The sequence below is a fragment of the Sceloporus undulatus genome, chromosome 7, assembly GCF_019175285.1.
Source record: "Sceloporus undulatus isolate JIND9_A2432 ecotype Alabama chromosome 7, SceUnd_v1.1, whole genome shotgun sequence".
NCBI lineage: Eukaryota > Metazoa > Chordata > Lepidosauria > Squamata > Phrynosomatidae > Sceloporus > Sceloporus undulatus.
The window spans coordinates 3868987-3888249 of record NC_056528.1 but is presented as its reverse complement, the minus strand read 5'-3'; the positions used below and the strand labels follow the sequence as shown (position 1 = coordinate 3888249).

The window sequence follows — 19263 nt, the reverse complement described above, 5'->3', positions numbered from 1 at the left end:
TAGAAGTGTCTTCTCTAGGAACGTCTGGGTTGCCCAGCACACCTCTATGGTCAACTTCTGGCAGAGTTGCGCTGGAGGACCTAGAGTTTCATAGTTGACTATAAGTCATGTATAAGTCAAAGGCAGGTTTTGGGCCCAAAATTGTGGATTTTGATATGACCCATGGATAAGTCGAGGGTAAAACTCAGGTGCATGTAACAAAACATCTAAAGGATGAAGCAAAGAAAAACAATGTTAAAAAACTTACAAAATCCCAGCAGATATAACTGTTAATACCCGATAGATCAGAGAATAGAAGGGGGTCAGTGCTTCCAAGACCCAGACTTATGCTCTTGCCTTTCACCAGGGGATGGTTCCCTTTTTAATAAGAGTTAAAATAGGACTTACACTGACCCTGGATAAGTCGACCCAGGCTTTTGGAGTCAATATTTTGACTAAAGTTTCTAGACCTATACATGAGTATATACAGTAACCAAATCCGCAAAAGTCAAAGCCACAAATGCGGAGGGCCAACTGTACCACAGTCTCCCAGTGCCTTTGACCTATCTGAATAAGCCCCATCCCGTTTCCACCTCCACCAAGAGAGATAGTTTCCCACTGTTTCTCTTCTCTGGCTCCATCCATCCCACCCCAGCAAAGGGGTCGTGGGGTTCCTGTCGTAGCCGTACAGAGAAAGATAAAAAACCAAGCTAGGCGACGACATTTGTTTACTGTAAAGCAAGGCGCTGCGGTAATTACTGCGCTCTCTGCTCCGGCAGCGCTGTTTTATCTCTGATCATCCCCACAGGGCAAGGCTTTTCATTACTCAGAGGAGCCCCCAACAATGCTGCTCCGCCAGGCAAGGCAAGCTGGAGGAGAGGGCGAAGGGAAAGCTCAAAGTGAATTGCTCCCCTTGCCAAGGCTCCTACAGAACAGCCGGTGCATTAATTGAATCGGATAATGATCTATTAAGGAAATGACTTTGGACTTGCTGGGCCATTTGGGTCCCAAGGCAGCCCTCCTCCAGTTTGAGCAGCGCTGGCCTAAATTCAAGAAGATTGCGGCCTGTAGGAAACGGCAATGAAGAAGTGGGAGTTTTGTTTTTGTAATCCTCCCCACCCTTGCCATCCATCAGCCTTTGGGACATGCTTCTCATGCACCCAGATCAGTAAAGACTCTAACCCTGAGCCAAATCGCAAAGGGTTGAGAGGTAAATGGCCTCATTCACAACTCTGTGAGACCTGTGGACTCAGAAGAAGAATGGGAAAGGGTGCTTCAACTGTGAAAATAATCCAGGATGAATCCAGGTTGAATCTCCGTTGTTCACACGCATCCTGAATGCACTCAGGTTTTGGGGGAAGGCTTCCAAATCCCCACTTAATCTGGGAAAATCGATATTGGGGTTTCCACCGAGTTTGTAAAAAATATCCGCATTGTCAGTAGTGTGAATAACCAACGCGAATAGACCTGGGATAAAACTCTGCACACCTTGGACGTGTACCGCACGCATTCGCATCGTCGACTCCATCTTTATTCAAATGCTGGCACGTATGAGCAATCGAACTAGCAGCGATGCACATCGATGTGGTTGTGAATAACAAACCCAGAATGTGTGAGCGAGATGATTTGCATCGCCGCGCTTAAAAAAATGACTTCTGGATGATCCCTAAGGGAGGAAGCCTGCAGGATCAGGCAAAGCTATGCCCATGCCACATAGCAGGTGGCTTATTCCCCCCCGGGAAGAAGAAGGTGCAAAGGCTTGGGAATGTTCCCTCTTCTCTTCTTGCCGCCACTCGGGGCTGGTGAGTGACAGGGCCTCCCACGCCTGCCGCCCACCCGCCTCCCTGGAGGGAGCTCAGCAAGGCACCAACTGTCTCACAGCCCCTCCAGCAAGCTCTTAGCCAGAGATGTGGGGGTGGGAGGGGACCCACAGTTTCGAGAAGGGGGAGATTTACCACTGCTTTGGCTCTCATCTCCCTGCCCTCCTCCTTCCCATAAGGAGGCGAGAGGAGTGGGGAGATGGAATGATTATGACACTTCTAATTACCGCAAACACCTCCTGATCTGCCCCAAAGAAGATTTCAGGTGCAAGACGGAGAGGAGAGACCCAAGTGCTGAGAAAGGCTTTGATTTGCTCCACTTAAAAACAAGTGAGATCCCACCCACTCAGCCCCTCTCCCCATTCCTGCACTGCTGCAGCTTTGCTGTCTGCTTTGGTCTTTAGCGCTGGCGGGTTAATGCGGACACTTGATCCCGTCAAATCCCCAGCCGTCGCCAGGTGTGACATGGACTCCAGCGAAGCCACTCAGAAGGCACAGCCTAGACAGAAGCAGCTGCCCAGCCTTCTGGTCTGCCCAGTACACAGATGCTGTGAAGCATCTCCCCCTCTTTTACTCAGCCATATGTGGCAATGCTGCAAACCATGCTGGCACTGTTAAACAGCACTTTGCTCTGACATGCAAGGCAGCAGGTCCCTTGCAAAGGCCCAGGTCCCCTACAAAGGCCACCAAGTCAGTGCTTCCATTATATGCAATGCATCTGAGGAAGTAGACTTAAGCTCATGCTGCTAACTTCTTTCTTTCAGTTAGTCTCAAAGGTGCTACAAGATCTCTCTACATACTGACTCTACAGACTAACACGGCAATATCTTTGTATTATATGCAAAGTTCATTCAAAGTGTAGATCGTATGCTGCCCTTAAGGAACAGGAGAAGCTGACTTTATCTAGCCAGGCATTCTCTTCACAAGGAGTTCACACTCCTAAAGGATCAATAATTAAGAATTCAGGCATCCTGTGAACTTGGATGGGGGAAGTTACAACTGGTATCCTGCCCAGTAGTTACAAGATTGGAAGCTAGACCCACAAAGTTGTAACTTGGGGATTCAGGATTACGGTCTTTAATGACTGCCCTGACCCCAAAAACCTACCTTTCCATCTAGGCAGCACCCCAACTGAAGGGAACTGGAACTGTTTCCCAAGGCACTGCATATTGGGATACTGGGAAATTATGTCTGTAGCACTCTCCTCATTGAGGAGCACCTTGATTGGAGCAGTTGCCACAGGCCTCTCCAGCTGTCTATTCTGAATGTGTCTTGACACCAGGAGAGCATTGCAGACATCATTTCCCAGCACCCCGATCTGCAATGCCTCAGAAACCCTTTGGTTGGGTTTCTGCTTGGCAGTAAAGATAAGTTTTAGGAGGGTGGCAATGTGATGACAGAGCTTCATCATTACACCTGATGATGAAGGATCTCAGCCTATACCTTTATTTCACCATTTAGCATATCTTCAAGTTAGGAATGTAGGCAACAAACCACAGCAGTATTGGTAACTTTGCCACCAAGAGAAATCACAGATACTGTATTGTCATTTCTCATTACTGTGGTTCTAGAAATCTAGAAATATCACTTAATGCTCATCATTATTTTAGAATACCTCACTATTCAATGAGATATTACTGCAGTTATTAGAGCCAATGCTAAATCTCATACAAAAGGGGTCTGTGGAGCGAATACTGCTATATGCAAGCCTAAAGATGTTCTCTGTATTAGTTTGAACTGAGCTTAAGAATATATCTGGGGGCTGAGCCAACTTCAATCTGATGCATGCAAGTCTACCTTCTAAAAGGAAAATTTCCCACTTCTGAAATGAGAAACAGCAGACCCGACAAACAGAAAACCTTGTGATCTATCAGGAGGGCTCCCATCCACAAAGCCAACTTGAACTGAGAACAGAACATAGGGTTCTTATGAACCTCGGTTTTCATTAAAGGAAAGCAGGCTGCAAAAGATGCAAGCCATGATGGCTCTATTTCTGCAGCACTGCCTAGAAAGCTGTTTATCCTCCAGCCATCCAGCCCTTGCCTTTACACATGTACCCCATTACACCTGGAGCAGAAAGTAGATCTGGGGATGCCTACTGGGTCATGTAGAAAAGTGAAAGATTTCACCTTCATGCTACATTTTTCCTGCCTTGACGCTTGTATTCGCCAAGCTCACCATTACCCCAAAGTGATGGAAGCTCTGCTGGATTTATTTTTGCAGCTGTACAAATATGCTTGGGGGTCAGGGATTGACTGAGAGAGAGAGACAGACAGAGAAAGAACCTCAACGATTATCTTGCTTCTCTTCTCTTTGCCCTGCCCTCCATGCCACCTCTCGATAATATAATCTCATTTCTCCAAATTATCCTGGGAGTAGATCTCCACATTGTGGTGTCAGGAGTGAGAATTTACTGCAGGGAGAGAGGACAGGAGAGCTGGAACCTTCTCCGGTGGAGAACGCTTCCTCCGTGACCTGCCAGTGCGCAGCCCCTGTTCTGAACCTCTGATGCGGTCATATTTCCATATTAGACGCAAGAACGTTCTGCTCAGTTTGACAGCAGGCACTTGGCGGCCCCGGCTTCCACCGAGATAGGGCTGGCGTTTGATCTCTGGAGCATGCACCAGGAGAGGGAGGAAGGAAGGGAAGGTTACCTGCTTCCCCGCTGAATGCTTTGGCAGGCCCTACAGGTGTCTTCCACCCTTTCCCTCCCCTTCGCCAAACCCCCATCCAAATTCACAGTTACCTCTTGCATCCTTTTTCCACAGTAGAGCACACAGCCAGAAAGGACTCCGGAGCGCTATATAACACTCCAAATATGCTATAAAAGGAATGCTACATCTCCCCAGGGCTAACTTTCACAACGGCTTCATTTCTGTTTCTGCATGCTGGAAATGAACATAGGAAAGAGAAGGGGGCTGGGGGAGAATTCGTGATGAAGGGAAGGCATAAAAGGGTTGCAAAAGCTTTGTCGAGGTTGGGGTACTAAGGAGGAGATGCTGAGGAAAGACAGGCCAAGTATGTACCATCAAGAGAGCCAGCACAGTTTAAGCTTTGGACAAGGGTTTGAATCTCCACTTGGCCATGGAAACTCCCTGGATGACTTTAAGCAAGGTACACTCTCTCAGCCACAGCAGGAAGCAGAGGGATCCCCCCAAACAACCATGACAACTCTGTGACATCTCCACCTCAGAGTCACCATAAGTCAAAAACGAATTGAAGGCTCACAACAACAAAAATAAGTAAATATGCTTGAAGCACAGACTATCCCCAACTGCCCACAGGCCTCCGGTTTCAGCTCTGCCTCTGCTAAACTAAGTCCCTACTTCCCTCATGGGCCCTATATTCATCACCAAACCACTTCTGAAAATGGCATGAGCATGAAGCATGTTGTGACATCACAGCAACTCAATCAATGGCTTATCAGAAAGGCATCAATAAGAGATCAACAGTGGATGGAGATGAATCATGGAACTGAAACTGTTCACTGAAATCGAAGGCTTTCATGGCCGGCATCCATAGTTTTTTGGGGGTTTTCGGGCTATGTGGCCATGTTCTATAAGAGTTTATTCCTGATGTTACGCCAGCATCTGTGGCTGGCATCTCTAATGCCAGTCAGAGATGCTGGCGAAACGTCAGGAATAAACTCTTATAGAACATGGCCACATAGCCCGAAAAACCCATAAAAAACGATGTTCATTGAAACTTAGTCCTCTACACTAGAATCATAGAGTTGGAAGGGACCCCAAGGGCCATCTAGTCCAACCCCTTGCCATGCAGGAACTCTCAATCAAGTCATCCCTGATAGATGGCCATCCAGCCTCTGCTTAAAGGCCTTCAAAGAAGGAGACTCCACCACTTTCCGAGGAAGTATCTTCCAGTGTCGAATAGCTCTTACTGTCAAGGAGTTCTTCCTAATGTTTAAGTGGAATCTCTTTTCCTGTAACTTGCATCCATTGTTCTGGATCCTATTCTCTGGGGCAGCAAAGAACCACTGAACAGCCCCCTTGTACATCGAAGACAAGGCATGTTCCTGAAAGCGTTGCTACAAAGTGGAAACTTCAGGCTTCCAGGTGAGACAAGCTACTGAACCAAGTACCTGTGTTAGAGCAGAAGGACTTCAGTGTGTCTAGTCTAGCTTGACTTGAAAGACAAGTCCTAGAATTCATTTCATTTAAACCTCTGCAGATAAAGGGGAGCCAGCAAAATCATTCAGACTGATCTCAAGTAAGATTAGATAATCTGTCACTTCGGTATGAAACTGCCCAAGCTGAGAGGTGAATCGTAAACGGAGAGGTTTGGATGGTGGGTCACCTGGTGCAAAGGGGCAGAGAAAAACTTAAATCTGCACAAGAACGGAGGTGAGGGAGGGAGGAGAGGCCTCTTTGGGGTTTGGAATAAGTAGCATTGATTCCAAAGCAATAGATAGCCAGGTCTCGGGAAAGCCTGATTAAAGCTTAGCTGCCTTCTCCAAGAGATGGATTAAACTGCTATCACCTTGATTAATTTTTCAGAGGATGCAGCGGCAGAGAAGGGGGGAAGAGATGAAGAAAAGGAAGCAAAAAGGGAAGCTGGGGGGGGGGGGGCACAGACTGGTAACATGTTAAGAGAAAAATTAGCGCAACAGCATTTCGCAGGTGAAGAACTTTGTCCCCTCTGATCCAAGCTGGCGTCTTTGGTAGCAAAATGCATTTCAACCTCCCAGATCCCTATTGGAATATTGATGTCTTTCTAATTGCAACTCCAAGGAAGAGGAGGAGGAGGAGGAGGAAGCAGAGGAAATGGAGAGGCAGCTTTGAACGCGGGGAAAGAATAGGACTTTGGGCATTTGGGCAGGAATGTGTGCTAGTCTTCAGGGACAGATCGTGCTGCATTTATGGGTCAGGAGCATCTTCCTTTCCTTCTGCAACTCCGGCACCGAATAGAGCACCCTGACATTCTTTGTTTCTGTTTTGATTTTAAATAACGAAATAGCTTCTAGATCGTATGGCTGTAAAGATAAGATTGCAGGCAGATTCTAATAAAATCCATTTAGCCGCAAGAAGACCGAGGAGGAAAAACAAACAACCAGGCTACAGTGACCCCAGCAGTACCAAGAACGGAGGGGAGAGAGGCCGGAAAAGGGGATGCTCCTGGTTTCCCCTCCTGGGCTTTTAAACACCCCGATGCAATCTCCAAGGCGGCCAAGGAAATACCAGAACTGAACCAAAAGCACACTTTTGATAAACAAACAAAAAACAAACAGCTTCATTTATATACCGCTTCATACTGAACTAACAGTGTCTAAGCGGTTTACAACTGTAAACTCATTTTAGCGACCTCGGAAGGATGCAAGCCTGAGTCAAGCTTGAGCCCTTTCGCTGGTATTGAACTCGCAACCTTATGGTTTTAAGTGAGTGGCTGCAGTACAGGAATTTAACCACTGTGCCACCAGGGCTGATACCCATCGTTGCATGTCTTTTGCCACAGTTTCATATACAGTACCCACTTCTGCATCAAAAAGTGAAAACGGTGGCTGAGACGCCCATCATAGCACCCTTTCTAGGCCATAGGAGAGTCCTAAAAGAGAGAAGATCCAGAGTCTTTGTTCTAATTATTTGCACAGAAACCAGTGCAACCAAACTTTTCTCCAACTCCTCAGACTATGCCGGCGTCGAAACACAGGTCAAGCAATCCTAATCAGTGCAAGCATTATTGATTGCTAATTAGTTTGAACTTAAAACGACAATGCCTCCAAGGAACAGAAAGTCCAAGAGGGGCCACTCATTTCTTATTCTCTCCTCCCAGAGAAGGAGACTCTTGCCTTTTTCCACGCCCAGCTCAATGCACCCAGACCTCCATTGCAGATATGTTCTAGGGAGCCCTTAGGACTTTATCACACAGAGGAAAATTGGAAGTTTAAACAGGGTTTATCCCGTGAAAATTGCACAATTACTATTAAATCGCAATTAAGGTTTTCAGACACAGCGCAAGAAAAGAGTCATTATCCCAAGAATAATCAGGGAATAACCAGGCAATAAACAGCAAGAAGGCATGTTTGGGATGGAACCTCTTAACTATTAGTTGCTAACCTTGGAAGCATGTCAACCTTTTAGAAGGTGAAAAAGCCAAAAGAAAAGCTTGGAAGCCACCATAAGATGATATGATAAGGAAGAGAACATGGCCATTGGGACATCCCACAAGGGCCAGATGAGGACCCTAGGAAGGATGGATTTGGGCTCCAGGCCTGACGTTCACCAAACAAGGTGCAATGAAGATAACATTTGTCTGAAAGCTGGATCCAGAACTGCTACTCCTATGTCATTCATGACTGGCCAAAACATGGGATTTCTTGCTCCATGCTACTATGCCCTCCCATCACATGGCTCCTCTCTTGGAATGAAGAAGGAGAAGGCTCAAAGTCAGAGTCCTTGCTTTGGCTGCAGACTGTTTTAAATCCAATCCCTGTCTTCTCCAGGTTACAATCCCTGTCTTCTCCAGGTTACAAGGTGTGGAAACGGGTGATGCAGCAGAATACCTTCCTATACTTCTAGAAGGCTAGGTGTGTCCATCTCTTGCAGCAAACACAATGAAGCCTCTTGCTGCACCCTTACATTTTATTTGAGTATGTGCTTTTGAAAACTAGGGCTTGCTTACAGCTGATGGCATGGCCTCTAGCCCATAAAACTGTGGCCCCATACAGACAGACCAAAATAATGCTTCGGGTCACTTTGGAGGTATGCTGTTTAAATGCTGCATGAGTCCTAAGAGTCCGGAAGCCGTGCCAAAGCCACGATCCAGTCCTAAGAACTGGAGGGCAGCTTTAGCACAGCTTCCGGAGTCTTAGGACACATGCATCATTTAAATAGCATACCTCCAAAGTGACCCAAAGCAGCTTTATTTTGGTAGTCTGTATGGGGCCTACCTCCCTCTGCTTGAGATCCATCAAGCAGAGCTTGCGCACAATAAAAGAATCCCAAATCCAGGAGTTTCTTTTGAGGACCACAACTGAAAGATGCCCACAGTGCTCTCTGCACAACAATGACTCCCAATGTGAAGTTGAAGGCTTTCATGGCCGGCATCCATGGTTTTTTGTGGGCTTTTCGGGCTATGTGGCCATGTTCTAGAAAAGTTTATTCCTGACGTTTTGCCAGCATCTGTTGCTGGCATCTTCACACAGTATATATATATATATACCCCACTCTCTTCCATGCCAGCATTCTCTGAAGATGCCAGCCACAGATGTACGTGAAACGCCAGGAATAAACTCTTTTAGAACATGGCCACAAAGCCCCCAAAACCCACAAAAAACTAATGACTCCCAACTTTGTAACCACAGCAATAACAACATTATAACCCAACACCACAAAATGAAGAAGCCTTAGGGTAACCAGCAGCAGTTACCTCCATTTTTCTTCATTTTAGCAGCCTAATTTAAGTAGAAAATTGCATTTTTCTTGTATCATTTAACAACAGGAATCGGGAATCAGAAATCCTTGTTGACCCACTGCAAAACCACTCAGGAAACTAGCAGCAGATCCTGATCTATCCTGCCCCCAAAGAGTTTTGGGTTGTCTTTCTGCCTCCAGAAAAGGAACCATTCTTGCATCCCCCCCCCCCCCCATGTGCCATATGGCCAACTGTTATTTGAACTTCAAGAGCTTTAGAAAGCAGTTGGTGAGATGACACATTGAGCGCATGGAAGTTCAGAGAAAAACAAATAAACGGTCCTGGCCATGGCAAAGTCCCCCGTTGGGATAAAAAGAGGTCTTTGTATTTTGTCAAAGTCTTTAGAGAAGATGTTTGTAAGCTTGAAACTCCAAATTGGGGGAGAAGGCTGGGGTCTGGGGGAGAGGAAGAAAATAAAACTATGGAAATAAAACAGGACATGGCACTTTGGCTCATTTTTAACTATTAATTTGGAAAAGGAGCAAGATGAAATGGTGCTGCCGTCGGGTGCGAAAGGTTGAAACGTGCCCAGATCTTACCAAGCGAAGGGTTCAAGGGTTAATATAAATTAAGAGTAATTTTAATTGGCAGACATTGCCCTGCAACCTGATGATGTGAGAAAGGAGGATCCCTTTGAGTCTTTCCGAAAGGCAACTCCGTAGGGAGCCCTCCAGCGTCCATCTCACCCCACCCGCTTTCCATTCACAAACAACAACTGACCCACACTTAGCAAACTGGAATACATTTTCTTTTCCTTTAAAGAACAAGAGAGAGAGACGGAGAGACTCCTACCTTTTGGGGACTCGCTTCGGGATTTCTTGCTTTCGAGGGGACACTCGCTGTTGCTGTTGGGCGAACACGCTCTTCTCTTGCCTAAAACTTCATCTGGAGGAAGGAAAGGATAGGGGGAGGAGAGACATACAAGAGAAACAGAATTAGATGAAATGATAGATATTTCCTTTTCCCCGCAATCCAAACTTCAGGGGCATTTTGTACATAGTTAAAGGAGGGGAAAAGGGGTGAGTGTTGGGGTAGGAGAAGCACCCAGATAGGCTTTTCCTGACCATGCAGCCTCAAGGGACACAGCGACCCTCCATACACTGATCAATGGCAACCAGAGAATTTGGAAATCTAGTTTATTTCCTTACTGAACTGCATTTCGTCCCTCGGGTGCGTCCTCGCGTTTCATGCCCTGATGCAAAACAGCTGGGGTCTTGGCGGGTGGTAGTGGGGATCGAGGGGGGAAGCAGAATCCTCCCCTACACACATACACATAGACAACAACACACACACTGCTTCTCAATGTTTCCTCTCCTTCTCCTTCTCCTTCTCTCACCCACCAACCAGTTCTCTGTCCGATCTTTCAAAGCCTCCAGCTTTCTCCAGCCCTCTCGACTATGCAGAAAGCCCTGTGCCTCTCCTCATTTGTGCCGTCCTAGCAAGCCGACGCAAAAATATCTAATATACAATTACAGCATCTTCTCCCCCCTTCCCCCATCCGCTTTGCCCTTCTCTTGCACAGATTTAAAAATCAATATCCTCTCGTAATAATGCTGGGGAGGGAAGAGGGGGGGAGAGAAAGGCATGTGTTGTTGGAATAAAAGCAGGAAAGAAGAGGCGGACTTGTCATCCCGCAAGCATCAAATTCTCATCCAAAAGCTTGTAAAAGGGCCACGCACCCCCTTCTGCGCACGTTTTAAAAAGTGCCATAACAGCACTATGGTTTGAATATGTTGCGAACGTGCAGCAAGACAGGAAAGAACACCTTGGAGCATGGCACCGGGTGCATAAATCTTCTTCTTAGACATTGCAGTGTTGGTTTCAAATAGAAAGCAAGCTTCTAGTCCTTGTGGCCCCTGAAAATCCTAGAATGCAAGGTGAATAACAGGGACGTAGCCGGGGGGGAGTTTCTTGGGGTCCGGACCCCCCTTCCATTAGAAAAATGAATGGTGTGTGCTGCTGCACCGCCGCACCCAAGCCCCATTATAATGGTGGCACTTAGTCTGGACCCCCCCCCCCCTTCCTAAAATCCTAGCTACATCCCTGCAAATAAGGTTTCCAAGGGTTGAGTGTTGACTTCATTCTCTTACCCATGACTGATAAAGTCAGAACACGTTTGGTGTATAATACAAAAACAAACCGAAAACACCTCAGAATAACAGTTCTGTAACACACATATCATCATCATCATCATCATCATCATCATCATCATCATGTTTATTTATATCCCACCTTCTTCCCATTACAGGGACTCAAGGAGGCTTACAGATCTAAAACGGTCCATAAATCTAAAACGTACTCAACACGCACTCTAATAAAATGGATGCAAATGTAAACTTATTCAGTTTGCATATCTTATCCCAGATGCAGAACCGAGCTCTTTTCTGACATGGGATTTAACTTGCCTGGGAAAGAATGTATATTAATGCAACGCAGCTCTGTAGATATTTTGCAAGTGGTTGTGACATAGTCAAGGCCCAAACCATTCTGTTTTTCCCTGAAAGTCATAGCACTTATGGTACAGAGCATATTTAATATTCAATTTATTTATTTAATTGTATCCTGAACACTGCTATAGAGACCCTTAAAGCCTAATGGATTTACTGTTGCATGAACTTTTGGAGATGATGCCCCACTTGACATCACATGTCTAATGGGACATTTTGCTCTTCATGGTTGTTTGGATGAGTGGTTCTCAACCTGAGGCCTTCTCTATCTTTCAGACTCCAATTCCCAGAATCCTAAACCATTTCTCAAGCTGGCGAGGCTTTTGCAAGGCAACGTCCAAAATAATGGAGGAACAAAGGCTGAACCTCACCATTCTAAGTATTAAGCTCCTGCAGTAAGGTTTAAGGAGGGCACCATTTCTGAAGCCTTATCTCTATGACAATTTCACATCAGGGCCGATCTATAGGAGGGCATGCATCTTTAAAATCTTAAGTACTCTCTCTCTCTCTTCATCTCAGCCAGCTTGACTACTAAGGTGCATTCAACAGGTTGTACTGGATGCACTCTTTTGCAGCAACTAAAGAAGGTTGACTACCCAATGTTCTCCTATAAATGGACTCTGAGTTTATTTGGAGGTTCTAGCAGAATATTGAAGTTATTGTGTTGCTGTTGTTGTTGTGTGCCTTCAAGTCATTTCTGACTTAGGTGGTGACCATAAGGAGAAGCTATGATGGGGTTTTCTTGGCAAGATTTGTTCAGAGGAGGTTTGCCATTGCCATCCTCTGAGGATGTAAGGATGTGACTTGCCCAGTAGGTTTGCATGATCATGGTCATGAGAGTTGGATGATGATAAGAGTTGGAAGAAACCACAAGGAGGTCATAGACATGAAGTTACGGGATCTGAGGACAGGGAGTCTTTGGAGGTGTTTCATCCACAGGGTCGCAATGGATCGGGAACAACTCGAAGGCAATGAGCAATTAACAGAACCAACCATCGCCATGGCATGCAGAACACACTTGCTCAGTCCTCTCGAAACAACATCCCTGGCAACAGGCTAGCTTTTGTTCCTGCCCACCCGCTATACCCGAGAAGCGGCACTGGCTTTCATCCTTCCATCAAGGCTACAAGACAATGAAAGGTGCCCAGTGGGGTTCCATGTGTTGCGGCATGGGATCCCACCACTGCTCTGTTTTACTCTTTGAGGGAAGGAATCCTCCTAACAAAGGGAGGAGAGGGGGAAGGTCATGGGAAACTACAGGGTGCCATTGAAATCAAGGCTGGCCAATGGAAATGAGGGGTAGGAGGAAAGAAAGGACTGGGGTTGAGAGACCAACACGCCAAGATGTGACTATTTAAATCAGTGTGTGCTGGCCAGTCTTGTTGCCCGGTTGGCTCCCTTGCCTGTAATCCCCTTAGCTTTGGATATTTTCCCTCTTACTACATTCCCTGTGATGCCACCCTCATGGAAGATTTTCTCCACATTCTCTTTCCTCTTATAGTTCACCCGTTCTTAAGCCTCTGCCAAAAATCCTTCCCTTCTCCCACTCCATCATCCACTTTGCACTTATTCCTTAAGGACAGAGCTTTCAAAAGTTCCTTTTTTCAATGCAGCTCCTACAATCCCCTATCTAGCATGACACTGTCCTGGGTTGGCCGACTGAGCTGTGTGCACATGTGCATCTTCTGAACACTGTAGTCAAAAAAGTAACTTCTTCAAGCTCCGTTTGAAACCCTCTTCCCTTCTCCTCTTCAGTTTCCTGCACTTTGTCTTATGATCGGGGAGGTGAAGCCCCAAACATCTGATTCTGAGATTTGGTTCAACAACACAGATCTCTTTCAGACATCTGCCTCAATATCACTAAAAAAAGAAAGTGTCAGAAGCATACGGAGATAGATGTTCTCAGACACCTGTAATAAGAACGTTTACGATGAGAGGTGGGCAGACATGCTCTCTCAGACTCATCTTTATAGCATGTGCCAGGCCATAAAAAGGTGGTAAAAATTCATAGTATGGAAAACACACTGATCTATTCCTCGTCAAAAGGAAGGAAGAGACCCGGGTGGAACATGTAGGCAACACGCATGTGGTATATTAAGTCTGAATGGGTGAGGATTTTTAATGCCAGTATGTGCCATGGCACACTGTTTGTTGTTGTTAGGTGCCTCTGATCCTACGAACTGGACGTCTCCAAGACCTTCTATCCTCTCCCTCTCTGTACTACTACTCTGTGCTGAGGCCCATGACCTCCCTGGTTGAATCTATCCATCTAGCATGCGGTCTTCTTCTCTTTCTACTGCCCTCAATATTCCCAAGCACCATTATCTTTTCTAATGAGTAGCTATGGCACATGCTGGACTCATATGGTTAAGCCAAAACCCAAACACACAAGTTACACCAGCACCATAATTCTAATTCCGTAATTCTAGGTTACAGACCCATAAATGCAATGCAGAATACCAGTTGTTGATTTCTTTTCATGTTTGAAAGCAGAACGTTATGCACCATTTCCAAAATGAGACATTATACATGGCATTTTTTAAGGGAATGATGCTAGCCATGTTCTCGCCCCTTCTTTCACATCATCCTCTACTAAGGAATATTTCACTCTTATGGTGGGCAACTACTTGCAGTAGGCATGATGGACAGGGCAACAAAGAATAGAAGAAAGAGAGGAGCAAGAAGAGGAAATATATGGTGCACACCTAGGGAGTAAGGAAGAGGCAGCATTTGTGTGTGGAAGAGAGGGAGAAGATGTAGAGATGAGATTAAAAGGCAAGACAAAATAGGGAGTAGTGGGCATTTAGTGTTCCTTTGTAAACATTTATAGCACTATGATACCACTTTAACTGTCATGGCTGAATCCTTTGGAAGCCTGGAGTTTGGTGAGGCACTAGAGCTCTTTGGATGAGAATTCTTAATGCCACACACTGCAAATCCCAGATTCCACACAATGGAACCATGGCCATTCAAGTGGAGCCCTAGCACTACAATTGCACCGTGTGAATGGGCCCTGGGTCACAGGGACTGAAATGTTGGGGTTGATGGTTCTGCAGATTTCCAGTTACCTTCATATATCGAGGACACAATAAAAGGCTAAGAGAAACTATGGTGAAAGCAGTAAAGAAAGAAGACTAAGCCCTGTGGTTGAGATGCATTTCAATGCTAACCCATTCACTCAGGATCAAGAGTTCATAAATGACTCAAGGCACTTGGGCCCTGATCAACAAACATTCCCTCCTCAAAGATGACAACAGAAAATATCCTGAGCCTCAAATGTTATTACATCTGTTTAAGCCAAGACAGCTGGAGTATGTTGATCTTTCTTCTACTCTTAATTTCTGCGTGCCTTTCAGGAAAAGACAGAGTCTCCCATTTCTTTAATAAGTAAAGGAAAACTCAAATCAGTACTGCATGTGCCAGGTCAGCCTTATTATCAAATTTTTACACACCCACAAAAATGTACAAGATCATATTTACACATAGAGTATCATGCAGATATCATTGTCCCCATTCTCCTAATCACGTTTAGAAGGTTAGGCACATACCACAAAGCTTGGGTACTCCTCTCCGAAATGAGACCACCCTTTCTGAATCAAACTATGGTTAACTTTAACCTGGGATTTTATGCTACCTTTTAACTCCCTCGGGAGGAAACCTGTTGACAGAGGAAAGAGGGGCAAGTGCACCCCTTCTGTCTCCTCCGCTGCCCCACTTGCCTGGCCAGAGCAATGCAATGGCTGGGGATGGAGAAGAAGCAAGAGAGTCCATAGCTGCCCCGCAACCTTTCCAGGGTCTGGCTTGGGCAGCAGGTGACTGGGTAACCAGGCAGCTCTGCCCATTGGGTGGCACCATACCTAGTGATGCTACTGCTCTATGGTGATGCTGCTCAGATACCTGCCACCATAGCCGCCCCACAACCTTTTCAGGGTCTGGCTGGGCAGCGGGTGACTGGGCAACCAGGCAGCTCTGCCCATTGGGTGACACCCTACCTAGTGACGCTACTGCTCTATGGTGATGCTGCTCAGATATCTGCCACATCCGCTGTGACCACGAGCCTCCCATTTTGTCAAGGGCTCTAGCAGCCTTTCCAAGGCGGCCCGCGAAGAGACAGACAGCGGTTTCACGGGGAGCTGCCAGGAGGAGCCATGCCCTCAGCGTCACTTAAACGTCCGACTGCACTCATTCGGCCCCCACCGGGCCGTGACAGGCTTTGACAGCCAGACTCCTTAATTCCTTTTTCTTATTCCCTTAATCTGTCATCTTTATCAGGCCGGGGAAGTGCCAAGCGGCGTGCAAGAGCCCCAGCCCCGATCAATCTCCACATTACAGCTGACAGAATGGTGCTAATAACTTATTGATCTCATGTTTGCTGAGCCCCACCGGGGCCGAAAAGGCTGCCATTGATTGGCTTGAGGGAAAAAGAGCCTCTCAGCTGAGCGCAGAGCGGAAAGCCTTCAAATTGTCTTCTTCCCAAGGAGCTCAAAGACAGAGCGAGGGGTGGCAAACAGAAGGCAAGGGGGAGAGCGGAGAGAGGAGAGAAAGATCACACACAAGCGCACACACAAAGTGGACAGGGATGAGAGAAAAGGGAGAAAACTTAGGAAGGGAAGAACACCTCCAACGTACAGAGACTATAGGCAGAGGATCTATCTACATGTATGAGATGGAAAAGTCACCACAAGGACTTCCTTGGGGCAAAATGATCTTGGGAACGCTGTTAGACCACATGAAAACAGCAGCATAAATAGGGAGCTCCAGTTATCTGGAAGCTCCCTTGGGAAAAAAATGCCCTCCAATGCACCCCTCCTAGTTTCAGGGAAGTTAGAAAACTTGGTATGCACCTCCAAGTCAACTCTGACTTATGGACTCTATCTAAGGCAGTGGTTCTCAACCTTCCTAATGCCCTGACCCTGTAATACAGTTCCTCATGTTGTGGTGACCACCAAACATAAAAGTGCGGTGTCTCGGTTCCTAAGACCGTCGGAAATATGTGTTTTCCTATGGTCTTAGGTGACCCCTGTGAAAGGGTTGTTCGACCCCCCAAAGGGGTCACGGCCCACAGGTTGAGAACTGCTGATCTAAGGGTTTTCTTAGCAAGATTGATTCAGGGGATAGCTGCTCTTGCATTCCTTTCATGTGGACAGAGTGCAATTTGCTTAACATGACCGTGGGTTTCCACGGCTGAGTGGGGAGTTGAATCCTGGTCTCCCAGGTTTCTAACCCAACATTCAGACAACTTGCACCACATTGGCTCTTCAGAGTACAGTGGTACCCCGGGATACGAAATGACCGCGTTACGAAATTTCCGGGATACGAAAAAATTAGATAGGAAAAAACTGTTCCGGGTTACGGTTTTTTTTTTCGGCTTACGAAAAATTTTTTGGTGCTTTTCGGCGCTTTTTCGCACGAAATCGCGGCTTTCCAGCGCTAGCGGCTATGGCTTTTTCGGGTTGCGAAATCTTTCGGGTTACGAACGGCGCCGCGGAACGAATTAAATTCGTAACCCGGGGTACCACTGTAGTATACTTTTCCAAAACTACTATTAAGGAGTCTCAGAGCTCCTCTGAATATTGCCCATCTGATGATGTTGTGTTCTAAATTTAATTTAACCTCTCTGCATGTTGCATTGGCCCAGGGCATTGTAGGAAAACAAAATGGTGGCAGCAGAACAATCACCATCTAGGCATGGGGACATGATCTGGTTGTCATCCATGTGTTTTGATCTTCCAGGGCATCACAGGCCTGTCTGCATCTCATTAACATGCCACCTCTATGTATGTACTTATTACTCCATGATGATAATTCTGTCACAGAAAGAGAGTCTGGGATATACAGACGGGTGGCTGACTCCATGCCACCCGTTTTTGCCGCAGAAGAAGGCTGTGGCAACTACATGCCATGGCCTCTGGAGGGAGCAAAAAGAACCTGCTTCTGGGAGGGTTCTGTTTGCATCCTGGTAGGGGCGCCATAGGCACACTCGCACACCATGATGATGCCCCTTGTGCGTAGCGCCGTACGGGCGTCATCATGGCACGCACCATGTGGACGAGCGCATGCCATAATGGCATCTGGGTGGCAGGACTAGGGCTTGGAGCATGTGAACACTCATCCCTAACTCAGCCCTAGTATGTGCGCAGGTTGGCACAAAGTGCCGGTCTGTATTGCCCCTATGTGTGTATGCTGACAAGCTAAGGAAAGTGGGGAAGTGCAGAAAATCAGAGGTCCTGGTTCAACCGGAAACAATAAGGCATTACGATCACAATTCAAGGGATCATGCAGACATTTGGTATAGTGGGCATCATGTTTCAGAGTTTATGGCCCAGGTCATCTGCCTTTCAGCAAAGATGCCACCTGGTACTTTCAAAATGGAATCCAGGCGCTATGCATGGGGACATATACATTTCAGTTGGCATGGGGAGCAATAGAACCTGTAAGTGCTTTGCCGCGAAGGGCACAAGTGTTAAGCGAGCCCTCAGATGGAATAGCAAAAAAGACCATTTTAAAAAAGAGAGTGCATGGAAGGCAAGTGGCATGGGAAAGGGAAGAAAGATGTGGGGTGTGATCAGGGGATGACTGTGGGGAGAGAGGAAAGAAGCAGCGAGGGAGTGGGAAATTGAAAGGTGGGAGGGAGCAATCGGAGACTGCAAAGTCTCCCTGGGCCCTTAATTGGTTCGGCTTTTCTCTCCCCCCCAAACGCAGCTGGTCCCTGACCAATTAATAGTTTCCCACTGCTGGAAAGAGCTCAGCATCCACCGCTGAACAACAAGTCACCCCAGCAGCCCTGTTCAATACCTCATTTTTGTATCTGGGGAAGGGGAAGGCTCTGGTTAATTTATGAGCTGCAGGCACACACTATGGCTTAACACTTGCATCTCTGAACCCTCTAGACATGCTTTGGATGGACGCCTTTCTCATTTGCAACCTCACTCCAAAAATGGATGAGATATGATATAACCCTCACAATTGCTCCCAAAAGAGGAGGGGGGGCATGGGGTTGGGATAGGGACAGGGATTCCTTCTCTTCAAAGGTTGCAAGGTGGGGCTAGACTATAAATCCTGAATTACAAGTGGCCATTGGTTGGGGGATTTGCTGAGTTGTGTTTCCAACAAAGAATACAATTTTCCCAAACTCTGTATTGGTGTTAATATACGGATAATACTGTGCCACAGCTTGCTCTGAAAAGGGAAGAGAAACCTTACGGGACGTCAATCTCCCAGAAAGGAATTTTCCATCTGCATCAGACCTAGAAGACACAGCATGAAGGAGCTTGAGTGAAGTAGGAGAAGAGGGAATTTCAGACAATGTTGGTTGTCATGCAAGGAATAGCTGTTGAAATAAGCTCTTCTGCCCAACTGCTAAAGGTACATGACAATCCTAGAGCCATCCCTACCAACCCTCTGTGTCACCTCAAGGAGCAGATTCTGGGTGTCATAGAAGGGTAGCAAACTGTTAGCTATTTCATTTGTCATAATGTATTTTTACAGCCCATGATGGGAAGCTGGGTTGGTGGGTTGGTTTTTTTTTTTTAATTTGGCTTCATGAGTTTATGAAAAACTGGTTTTGGTTATTTTTCACCTTGATAGAA

At 46.5% G+C, this 19263-nt stretch overlaps 1 protein-coding gene across 6 annotated transcripts in view; it reads right to left on the bottom strand.

The window, feature by feature from the left end:
• SAMD11 (sterile alpha motif domain containing 11) overlaps positions 1-19263 on the bottom strand; it is a 136280-nt gene that overhangs the window by 34879 nt on the left and 82138 nt on the right. For all 6 annotated transcript variants that reach the window (XM_042478286.1, XM_042478283.1, XM_042478281.1 and 3 more), the window contains one exon: positions 10020-10112. In XM_042478286.1, the coding sequence (XP_042334220.1) occupies positions 10020-10112 (93 nt within the window). The remainder of the gene's footprint in view (positions 1-10019; positions 10113-19263) is intronic.